We start from the raw sequence: 12,788 nt of genomic DNA on the forward strand, positions 1-12,788 counted from the left end.
ATGTAAAAGTACAGCACCAGTAGCAACGCTGATTCAGTCTCAGCAAACAGGCATTGTGACAAACCTCAGTTTGAGTGGCTATCAAATTTATTATGGACAACTGTCCATTTTCTACAGTCCATCATCCAGGCTCAGCATGAAAAACCTCTAAAGGAGATGCTGCTGCTGCATTCGAGCTGTGGGATGCTTACAAATCTTTATAGACCGCAGTGAGAAGTCACTGTTACGTGCACTTTTTACAATGCTTTTCAGTCCCAATATGCATCTCGCTGGTACATCCAGTCCTACTTTCAGCAACAGAGGCGCTTACCTAGTGTTATACCTGGTTTTGTAATACATTTGTTGTGCAGACAGGAAGGGCACAGGATGACACTACACTGTTAATTTAATCTCAATAATTTATTCACCATTTAAATAAGGTTTTAAAGCCAACTAGAAACTGTGAAAGCAGGCACAAAATGTTGGTTATTTTACAGGTGCAGCAGCATACATAGTGATCAAAGGTTTCAGAAAGGTGCCAATGTACACGTTGCCACCGGAACTGCACCTAACTCCCTTTTTGTAGCTGTACAGGAAACACAGCCTACCATAGGTTTTTCCATGCCTGAAAACCTTTAGCCAGTACAGCATCTTGGAGCTGTACCAGAAGGCTGCCTGTCACTGTGGCAAGAATGCATACTGTTTGGTTGGTCCCTGCCACAATTTGTGGTAAACTAGCAAACAAAACCCTAATCCAAAGAATCATCTATTTTCACAGCACAGGTACCTGAAAACATATAGTAAGAGGAACAATATCATCTATTTTCCGTGACCTGAACAAACAGAACAGCATAAACTGTGTTGGAACAGGTATTCATGCAAAAGCACTGCTTTTTGAAATAAAAATAGAAGTTTAAAAAAATTAAAAAAAAAAAAAAAGGTAGTTTAAAGGGTCCATTTTCCTCTCCAGACAAAATTAATAATCCTATGTTAATTCGGAATTATTCCATTCTGGAATGTCAAAGTTCTGAAGATAACAATTCATGAAAAATTATTATGCTACCGATTGACAGAAGTATGCAGTAAATCTTCCATTTCATTGAACCTAGTACAAAACTGAGAATTTTCAAGTGAATCTGCTGACTTACTATAAAGAATCAAGCCTATTTATAGTATCAGATGCACTTACTCTCAAGTGCTCTGTCAACAAAAGCTTCAAATAATGACCTAGATAGACAATGCAGCAGACAAGGAGGGGTGTAACTACATACAAGAAAGACAGAATGAAAGGGAGTGGGGGCTGGAATCCTCAACTGCTTTGGAAAAAAGAAAATAGTTTTTTCAGGGATACCAGTTGTAAGACTGAAGCACAGATGTACTTCAGTAAATAGCACTAAAAATATAAACAGTATTTTACCATGATGTGTTGCCATGCTGAAGACAGGGGAAAAAAAAAAAAAAACCAAAACCCAAACATTTACCAGTTTCAAGGCAGCATACAGTACAATTCTTAAATATACATATTTACATTCAGACTCAGAAGACCGTGAAACACATAGAAGTGAACAGATAAAGTAATTTTTTTTTCCATTCGGCTTTATTTTTTTTTTCACTGAAAATATTGCTGAAAAATGCTTAGCAATGTGAACATAAATGAAAAGACTTCCTAGATGAAGAGGCTAGTAATGCTATACAAAAGTCTTGATTTAAACTTTAATTACACAGTCAAGCATATAATTGCACTGTGTTACTGTTGGGATAGATGGATAATCATGACCATGGGATAACACTGCAACATGAATTACAGGTTAGAGTGACAGAGGATCACACTAACCAGCAAAACGTCATTCCAGATTAATCAGATCATTATATTGGAGGGTGCTAGATACCCAAGGAAGGAAAGCTCAACACAGACAGGCACTAGTTGTGCCTAAGAGATGGGACTGTCTGAAAAATATAAAGAATAATGCTTTATGAGAACTCAAGGAAAAAAAAAAAGTGGCAACTGAGGGAACAGAGATGGAATTTGAGTACAGCTCACATTTTGAAACAACTAAGGAGACAGACTACAAGCAGCTATTTGCTATATGACGATCCAGACTGAAGAAATTGAGTGAATACTAATAGAAACAGAAATATTACTTTGTATGCTGTCAAGTAGAAAACCAGTGAGGGTTTTTCACTTACAAAAGCTGGTGTTACAAGTTATCATCACCCAAAAAGGTAAATTTCTGCACATGAGAAAACAAGATTTCATACCACATGATGTAAAATAAAGGGACAAAGGGCTGATTAAAGATACCCCCAACTCACCCTGCCCCCCAACACATGCACTTACACACCCACAATGAAGAAATGCTCTGAAAAGAAAGAGGCTACATGACCTGAAGGCTCAGGGGAGAATAATGACATGATTGATCACAACTGTTGAAAAGGAAGCCAAACTCTTCTCAATGCCAAAGAAAACCCAAGGGTGCCTTTGTTTTAGAGAAACTGACTATATCAGCAAAGTATTTCAACCGTTTGCCTAACTATCTGTCCCTGAATGAAAGGAATGCAGACCCAGAGCAAAAAAACCCAACTAGTTTTAGGGGTGCTACTGGTTAAAATAACGTAACTTCTATACGTATTGGATCTGCTTATAATTGTGATCCTGTAAGTCTAATCAAGAGTATTTTTCACTCATGTAACTGTAATAGGTATTTAGCTTATTGGTTTATGCTTTTCTGCAGTGCCCAGTCATTCCCTCAGCGAGTGGCTTTGCCTGCTGTGATTCCACGTACATTACTGACTGAAGAAGCTGCAATGCAACAGCAGACTCCAGGCAAGTGGGCTGAGCTGGGGTACACCTCCTGGGAGAGGAGCCTCACTCCACAGCAGTTGCTAACCTCCACCTCCAGGCACACTGGACAGGTTACTCTATTGGACTCAGAAAGTGATGGAGGAAGGAACGTGTTCCCCATCGTGGAGGTTGCTGGATAGCTTCATATTAATTATATGAAGCACTTAATGAACCCAGTAATGGCTCAGCTTTGTACCAAGTCTGCAAGACCTCAGGACTAAGCCCCGCCAGGCTTTCTCTGTCTGAACTTTTTGATCTACATGCAGTTTTGTTTTACTTGGTTAAGCTGTAGCAGCAATTTTGTAATTGAGTAGGTGCCTATGGCTAATTTCTTATGACCACAGTTTATATAGATAGAAGTATCAAGCAGTCATTCTGTGTAGAGTGAGGTATTTACTGCCACTAACAGGATGAGCTACAGGCTTGTCATGAGAGCAGTGGCCTTCAGAAGTAAAGGCAGAGCAGTACAAAAGCAGGGCAGTACATGTGTGAAGCAAGAAGAGATGGGCCATCACTGGAGACCCCACAGCTATGAACAACTCAGCCAGATCAGCATGGGGAGTGTGTATGTGGTTAAGCCCAATATAAAAAATCAAACAACAAACAGAAGAGCTCTTAAGAGAGCTGTGGGCTTCAGCTTACTTCAACAAACACACTCCTTTCTGGTGACCGGGGGATGCTCAGTGTCATGATGGTGGGCATATTCTAGATAATGAGATTCACATTTATATTGTCAATCATATACTGCAATTGGTATACTCCACTAACTGTAATTTCTAATTAAATTGTGATTTGAGTGCATTGTTGTGTTACTGAGCTAAATCAAAATCCCTTGTAACTGCAAGCAACGTCAAATTAATTAAACTTCGTACTGTATATTAAGTCCTTCACATGTGCAATATCTAGAAGAACACGGTCAAAGAGTATTGCATTATGACAGGGTCTCAAGAGCAGAAAAAGGTAACATTCTAGAAACAATTTCAAAATTTAGGCTGCTATCATCTCACCATATCTACCCCTTAAATAAAAAAAAATCCCAAGTTTCTCATTAGAGGCAACTATAGAATAAGTTTGTGTCACCAGAAATTTCACAGATAAATACTTCATTTTCACCACAAAGGAGGAAAAAAGGAGAAGTTCATGCTACACATTGCTAAAATCAATTTATTGTGTAATTCTAAACTGGTTTAGTGTTATCATAATTACATAACTCACAGCCAAAGTCAAGCTTATTTGGGTAGTAATGTACCTTAATTAAGTTTAAACTTAGCTTAGCATTTGCTGGGTTCTATTTTTCTTATTTGGGGTAAACAGAATTGTAACAGATTTTATTAAAGCATAACATGCAGAGCGTTCAACTACCCATTAAGTAGCTTTTTCTAGAAATAGAAAAGAATTGACTTACTCACAGAAAGATACAGTTCCGTTCAGTAGCAAATGCATCAGTAGCAGAAAATGCCATCATGTGAGAAAACACACAGAAACAGATAGGAAAACATAATAGAAGCATTCAGTTTTTCAAACTGACATAAAAGGAACAAAAATGGCTAAAACAAGGACAAAAATTAAATATCCTGCAAAAATCCCTTTCAAAACTCAACTTTTAAGAGCAAGCTGCATGGGAAGTACTGTCAAGACAAGTTAAAGGAGAAGGGTCACTGTGGAATCTGGAGATTGCTCTTACTGTTATTCCTTCATTTCCAGAGAAGACAGAAGAAATAAAAACAATTACTAACTGAAGAGTTCACAGTTTAGTCTTCTAACAGCACTTTCTTTTCTCTGCAGAAGTATGATGGTTTTGAAAGCCATGGGCCTCACCGCCTCATATATTTTCTATGCAAATAAAAATTACTATTGATGGATATTGCTTAATTCAAACATAGAAATAGAAAAATACTGAAAACGTAAGATTGCTAAATCTCATAAAGTGTACAGAAACATGATTTGTGACTTCCTTTTAGACAAGTAGGGCAGAGCTGGGGGAGACACACCCAAAATCTCTGCTCCCCTGTGCATTTAAAAAGGGATGTTATGTTGACCTCTGAATCATTCCAAATGCCACAAAAAAGTTGCCTAAACCCATGGCATGAACTGTATTTTTACAGCAGCAGTGCTGAAAAGCCCAGTCCTTGAAAACTAACTGGCAAATGGATCCACCAAAACCCAAAACAACACACTCAACCTTCCATAACACAAAGCTGCCACCTTCCCTTTTTGGATGGTTATTTTCAACTCAGCATCCCAGCAGCATTCCCCATGTGGCTGCCTAAGTCCACATTTGTCAGTACAACAGAGGGGAGCTGTCTCGGTACAGGAAAAAGCACATCTTGACCAGGCACTTCAAACTCTTTTAAGTTAACTTAGATCTCCATCTCAAGTGACTTTAAGGGGAGATCAAGAATCTATTCCACTATGCTGGTTAAAAGATGTGGGTTGAGGTGTAAAAATATTTTACATTTTAAAAAGCCCTAGTGAACAAGACCAGAGAAAAAGAAATCAACAATGTTAAAATGTTACAATTGTAAAATGTTAAAATGCTATAATTTTAATCTACTAAAATTTAAATTCAATTGAACTTGAGATCAGTATTACTACCTTCTTAGGGTACCTTTATTCCAAGTTTCAAATTCTTCCACTACTGGCAAAAAATCCAAGAAGGCAAAAGTGCTTGTGGATCAGCAAAAGTGTGTTCATATATTGGCTGCATGATAAGAAAGGATATTTTGCCTTTCTTTGTGATGGCCTTAAATTAGCATCAGATTGGGCTGTCACTAAGTGACATTCTACTCAGCTTCTCTGAAATTCTTGGCTTTGAACAACTAATTTTTCAACATTATTTTAAGTCAAAATAGCATCATATTTAACTCTAATTTTAATCTGATAATTGTTATTTTCTTCCCTCTCTGCAAAGATGTTTTTGCTGGGAGGATATTTTCACTCAATACTCTTTTATCAGACTAAATGGTCACATAAACCTTTCCACTCGCAGCTCACTTCAAACAATCCCATAACTACATAGTTTGGATTACCACCACATTCTCTTATCAGTGAAGTAATTTTTAGTTTCTCCATACTGCATCAACTATGGTTATGCATATTTCACATGGCTTACAGGATACAGGGTTCTGAATATGAATCACTTTTCCAGGTCTTCATTCTTGTCAGCTGCCATTTACTGAGGAGCACAACATGAATACATTCACGACTGCTGCACAGTGCTGGGTGAAACCAGTCCCAACTATATCAAGGATGCTATAGAGCAGAATGCATAGTAATTACACTACATGATTTCCTTCTCCACCAACCTCTGCCATGACGCTCTTCAAAACTTCTCCACAGAACTCCCCATTTGCAGTAGTAGAAGCATACATCTCAAAAACAACCCCCATCAACTGGAGGACGTACCTGGGAAGCACTACCTGTACTCACAAAGCTTCGTATTTCAATAGTATGTTGGTCCATCCAGCAACTTTTAAGTATGGCATCCACTGTACAGACTGTACTACTCAATACGTATCATACAGGTAAGTCTAGTTCTTATCTAAAATCAATATATTAATGAAAATAAAAGATGGCAAAAAGGAAGAGGAATATCTCCCGGGAATACTTTAAAAACTTAAGTGGAAACAAGGGAGTCCTGTAACTAAGGAAGTGAATATATTGACATGGTACTTAGAGAGATGATGAAAGAAAGAGATATTGATTTAATATAATTAGCATGGTTCTGAAATACAGCTGGTAAAGCTTTTACAGGCAAAGATAGAGCCTGATGTTTGAAGGGAAGCAAAACATGAATGTATCATAACTGAACCTATTTAGAAAAGCTACAGAATACTTAGGGTTACTAATTACTGGTTCCTGTAAGGCAAGAATGAGATTTTACTTTGGTGAATATCACATATTACAATATGGGATGCATTATATTAGGAAACACAGCTGCAAAAGTCATTCTGTGGTCAGACTTGGGGTCTAATACCTGGATAACTGTATGAAATGTGACAACCTGCTAGTCAGACTAGATGATTCCACAAGTTTCTTCTGGCCTTAAAAAATAGTCGGAATTGAAACACCCATATAGATAGTGACTTTGTTCTAAAACTTCAATCATGAGATAAAGACATGGGAAAAGTAATCTAGCACAGCCAAGAAAAGAAATTAAATCTTTCAACTTCTACAGCCATTTCTATCTGCAGTTTTACTTACATATACATATATAAGATGTGCATGATACATGTAACAGTTTCCAAAGAGTACCAACACCTAACATACAAGTTCACTTAAGTCATGTATATTTTCCTTATTTAATACTGATGTACAATACAATGCTGAGTCATTATTACCCTGTATGTGTTTTTAAGTCTAATTTTAACCATAATTTCTTGACAAACTAGTAGCTTTCTAATGGGAAAATTGGTGAATATTTAAAAGTAACAAGTCTTAAAAAGCTGGGATGTTTTTAACTCTGAAGATGACACTTCTATTCTTGTTTTAGCAAAAAAAAAAACCACCAAAAAAACCCCAGAAAACAAAACAAAGAAACAAAAAAAAAAAACAAAACCAAAAATTGTTATCAGCAACTATCTCAAAGCCAAAGACTTCTGTTTTCTCTGCAATCAGAACTATGAGTTAAAGAACCTATTAATTAGTCACTTATTTAAACAGCGTGAGAAATATTCCATAAGTCTTAGAGCCTAAGCTTTTTCTTCTGGAGAGAGGGGGTAAATGAAGACAGGCATCTGGAAACAAGTATCTTTATTTGAAATAAGTAGATTTAAAAAGGATTCAAAAGAAATATTAAACATTATGCAACTTGGTCTTTGCATATGTTTTCTGAAAGGGAAAGGATATTGTAAAAGGCTACTGAAAGGCTTTTGAAAAACAGGCTACTACTAAGATGGCAAAGGGAACTAGAGTCACAAAGAAACTAAAACAAATATCTATTTTTTCTGAGTTGAATATAATTGTCGGTGCTTCAAGATGGAACTCACTCTTAGGAAATTATTTTATCTTACATTCTCCAAGTGTTTTTATTAAACAAATCTGACACAACAAGCTTCTGCTAGGTCACTGTCACATTCCTTCTCAGCTTCCAAGGGAGAAGTTTCTGTATGCCAGGAACTGAAGTACACATATGAGTATGTATGAACCACATCTATCTGCAGACTTCCACGAAAAGCATCAGCTTTAATACTTATTTACTCAAAAGGTCCTCCAGGACCTATTTCTACCTTCAAAACGTCATTAGTAATAGCTCTTTTCCCAGGAATTTTTTAACACCAAGTGGGGTCAGAAGTGTCTTGCACGTGTGGAAATCCCCACTGAGAAACATACCGTGCTTTTTGCAGAGGAAATAGTTGTATCTATCACATATGTTCTCACAAATCATAGTCCTGATCTCTCACTTTGTTGAAGATTTTTTCCCGTATTTACACATACAAAAGCATATAACAAATCAAAACCAGAAATGGCATTAGGTTTTCCAAAACCTATGAAGCATGTGTTTGCCAGTATATCGTAAGGAAGAAAAGATCCTCTTCATACAGACATTTTATCACGTTTTGTTCAGCACAGACAACTGAAACTATTTGTCTGATAGTTTAACATTGCTTGATAGTTTCTCTTTGAAGAACTTGATTCTGATTGTCTAAAAACAAACAGCACACACACACCCCCCCCAACAATTTCTGTGAAAGTGAAAGCTATTAACCATTCTTCCTCTTCATGAGGACAGCTTGAACATACCTAAGCCAAAGCTCACTGCCTGGCATCTCACGATCTATTAGACATACACTGTACAATTCTGACATTCCCTTCAGCACTGCCTGCTGACCTTAAGAAAGTTTGCAGCAAGGGAAAAAATATGGTTTCATATTCTTTAACCATCAGATCTTCTCAATTGCATCTTAGAAGTCTGAAACCCAAAAGTGATTCAGCACACTTGTCCATAGGTAAAACACAAATTAAATGGCTTATAAATTAAAGCAAGGAGTTTAGGATTTGAGTTTCCTAAAATCAGCCTATCTCCTCAACAACAAAATACAGACTTCCTATTTTGACAGAAGTCCTCACCTTGAAAAGCACATGGCTAAATCATCTGATCCAGTTATTACCAGCATGAATGTCACTTTACATTTGACATATCAAGCACAATTTTTTCGACCCAATAAATTTTCTCAACCCAATAAATCTGTTCCTCAAAATGGCACAGCATAGGGATATGTGTTTTTCAAACTAAGCACAACAAACCTTCAGATTTTCTGAAAAAAATGTTTCACATAGGAAAATTAAGTAGAGCAAATAAATATAACATCTCTAACTTCTCTGTGTCTTTCATGTATCCTGCCTTCTTCAAAGACTGCAAACACCTATCACAGACATCAATATCATAAATTCCACCACTTAATCTGTTGCAGTCACTCAAGGACACTATTCCAGTTATTTCATGAGAAGTAAAACATGAAGTTGCCACAAGTGTTCCAAGAGAATTAAAAAAGGGAACTTTATTTAAAGTTAAGCATCAGCACAGGTGAAGAAAATGTAACATATTTAATTCATCAAAACATACCTTAATTATGAACTCAATAATCTTTTCCTTAGTTAGTAGTACTTTTGAATAATTGTCTGTGTTCGTATTTCCGAAACTCTAAGTATATTTTGGTCTACAGTCAAAGGGCACATAAAGCAACATCACATACCAGGCAGTAAAGTAATTAGTACTTTCTTCTAAAAAAGCAGAGGACTACCCATCTGAACAGTTAGAAATTTACTTCATTTACTCCCCTAATGCAGAATCAGTGTAGTGCATTTCATCTGCCTGAAGCACAGGATGGTGGCAATACCTAGAATTCTTCCAACAGAACATTAAATAATGGAATTCTGTCAAAATACAAAATACTGTGGGGAACAGAAAAATCCCAAAAGTAGGTTTGGAGGTTTTTTGTGGGGTTTTTTTTTTTGGTTTTGGGGTTTTTTTGGTGGGTTTTTTGGGGTTTTGTGTGTGTGTGTGTGTGTGTTTTTTCTTTCTTTCAAATCTTTACTAGAAAATAAGTAAAAGAATATTGGAGTTACATGGTTTTCCCAGTAGTGACTGCGGCTGAACATAAATGTGTGCCATTAAGCCAAATTTACTGAAGTCACCATACAGTCTGAGGAACGCATTCAGATTAAAAAAAAACCAAAACAAAACAGTCTCATTTTTTATCTTAGTACAGTTTTCCAGCTTCAAGACAAGCTTCAAGCTGACTAGAGATCACCTATCAAGAAAGAAGTTTACTTAACAGGACACCTGTGAAATTTTGGTACCTTAAACCACAATATTTAAAGAGATTATCTTCTCTAGTCAGCAGTACCTTACGTTATCTGGCTAGGCTGTTCTTGGTAATAAGGGAATGCAGAACTCCTTTGTTACAGGTTCCTTTTCGCTGTAGTTCACAGGAATCAGAAATGACTTTGCTAATACTTTACCACTTAAGATCCTTTTCATCTAGTGCATTCAGCACTGATCCCCTCTAGTACTCAATTCACTGATTTACAGGGGTGGGAGGTTCAGTTGCAAACTACATAACCAGATATGAATTAGTAATATCATTACAAAACCCAACAACAGAGAACACTATTCAGTATCGTGTTTCAGATTCTAACAGGCAGAGCAGCGTATCTTCTACCTCTGTAATTTCCCTGCACACTTTTTCAACATCAGAAGTCAAAAGCTAAGGCAGGTATTTTTCTTCACAATAGTACAGTAACACAGGCTAAAACACTGGTACATGCCCAAGTAATAAGACTGTCCTGGAAGAGAAACAAACACCTAAACCATGGCTAAATCAAATACAACAACATGCCATAAATCTTAAGACAAAACTCCATGTTACAACTTTTCTTTCTTGCACTCCTCTTAAGAACCAGAAAATAGGACAAACCTTCAACACCAAAATAGAGAACTGGTACATTTCAAGAAGAAAAAATGAAGAGCAAGGTCATAATTTTTATAAAAGCCCAATGATTCAACAGCTATTACTCCAATGGTGTTAGATATCATAAGATAAATTAATGTATAATTTTAATAAAAAAGCACTGAATGTCTTAGGCATGGAAAGATCACTATAATTGGAGAAATAATTTAGACACATTCAGCAAGGAGAAAGCAGACTAAAAGCAGCTATTTTTTGACGTCTCTCTTTGGAATACCTGCTGCTGCTGGTGAGCCAAACAGCGTAACAATGAAAACCAGTTGTTTGCATGAACTGCAATATTAACCATCTCCTGTTGTACAAACAGGCACTAAGCAAAAATTTAGATACTTGGTCCACAAAAATTTACATTAAGATGTCCAAACCTGACTTGTTAGAATTGAGCAGAGTATCACACTAAAGATCTTTCTTTCAAAAATTTCTAATACCTTTGGTTTTAATCATCCAAGGCTTATAGTCTCTGTCCCTACCCAATTTTGCCCTAAAAGAATCAAGTTTTACACAAAAAAAAAATGTATATGTTAAATTTTAATTTTCTTTTAAATCCTTTTAACTAAAAAGTCTAGGATAACATCTCTACAACTATAATTTGTCTATAGTTCTTATATGCCATGCCTATGTGCTATAACTTCACGTGCAAATTGACAACAAGGAGAGATGCCTGAAAACCCCCATTCACAGCACAGAGTGAAAGTGGAGAATAAAATGAACAATTTGATTAAATTATGTTAAATTTATTTTAGGACAGAACACAGAAGTATACTGACATGAAGAAATATTTACAATTCTTTGCAATATGCATCTATGAACAAAATGATTCAGATACCAGCTATGAAACCTTTCTGAAAAAAAGAACTAAATCATATTACTGTTTTCTAGCCTGCAGATGCAGCGCTTGCATACCTGTTCTTTAACTGAAGCTAGAATGGCAGAGGTTGTCTCAGTTTCAGAGCCATCGCCATTGGATGTGTTCAACACGGGACTAAGGGAACTTGTCTTGTCAGAAGACGAGGGCTGGTCTGGAACAGGCATATTTTCTGCAGTATTGGAAAAACAAAAGAGTGATTTTGTTATTAGAAACCTGATACTTATCAGACATCATATGCATGTAAGAATAAAAATACTAATGTTAAGGAAAAAATTGTAGAACATGCTTCTGTTCAATAATATAGAATTACTGTATCACTTATTTAAAACTAAAACTAGTTCTAATTTAATTATAAAAGAAAATATTAAATGATCTCCCAGAGTTACTCCAAAATATTCACCACAGTACATTTAGAGAGGATTCATATAATTTACAGCTGTGATTTTTGTATACTACTCCAGTGGTAGCATCCAACATGAAATTACAATGTCATGAAAGTAATGAATCATGAAATGCTTTGCAAACAGAAAATGAACAAATGATACATGAGAGAAACATAAAACATCTAGTGTTGACTTTCTAACGTGTGATTATTTAGTATGTACTATATTGTAAGCCTAGGTAATTAAATTGAACTTTCATCCAGTCTAGAAGGTGATTTTGAAAACATTTTATCAGAGTACTTTTGAGAAAAACAGTACAGAAGTTAAGTCATTTTTAGAGACCTGTTAAAAAAAAAAAGGATTCTTAGCACTTAAAGGCATTTCTAGTATTCTTTTTTAGAGAGCAAAACAGCGGTGAGACTGGAAAGATTTATCTTTCTGACAGCTGAGCTACGGTGTACCATCTCTTTTTAAACGTCACCATAGGTACAGCTCTGCAGGCAAGTTGTGCCACATTCCAGAAGAAAGGGAGCGGAGAGGCAGCTTGCATAGTTATGTGCAGGCGAGTTATGAATTAGGATAAGAACACATTTAGGTGGGTGCTGGCCAGAATTACTCTGTGTAACTGAACTGGCCCACAGGCTGGCAGCTGGACAGGCCTCCTGAAGAGCAACGGGGATATTCAGAGGGATATCATCAGAGGGATCCTACATGCACAGCACTTGCCATTCACATCAATGGCAGAA

At 36.4% G+C, this 12,788-nt stretch overlaps 1 protein-coding gene across 7 annotated transcripts in view; it reads right to left on the reverse strand.

Moving 5' to 3' along the window:
- CTNND2 (catenin delta 2) overlaps positions 1-12,788 on the reverse strand; it is a 679,250-nt gene that overhangs the window by 542,429 nt on the left and 124,033 nt on the right. For all 7 annotated transcript variants that reach the window (XM_037380649.1, XM_037380646.1, XM_037380644.1 and 4 more), the window contains exon 2: positions 11,695-11,828. In XM_037380649.1, coding sequence (XP_037236546.1) covers positions 11,695-11,828 — 134 coding nt within the window. The remainder of the gene's footprint in view (positions 1-11,694; positions 11,829-12,788) is intronic.

The sequence above is a fragment of the Falco rusticolus genome, chromosome 3 (genome assembly GCF_015220075.1).
Source record: "Falco rusticolus isolate bFalRus1 chromosome 3, bFalRus1.pri, whole genome shotgun sequence".
Classification (NCBI taxonomy): Eukaryota; Metazoa; Chordata; class Aves; order Falconiformes; family Falconidae; genus Falco; species Falco rusticolus.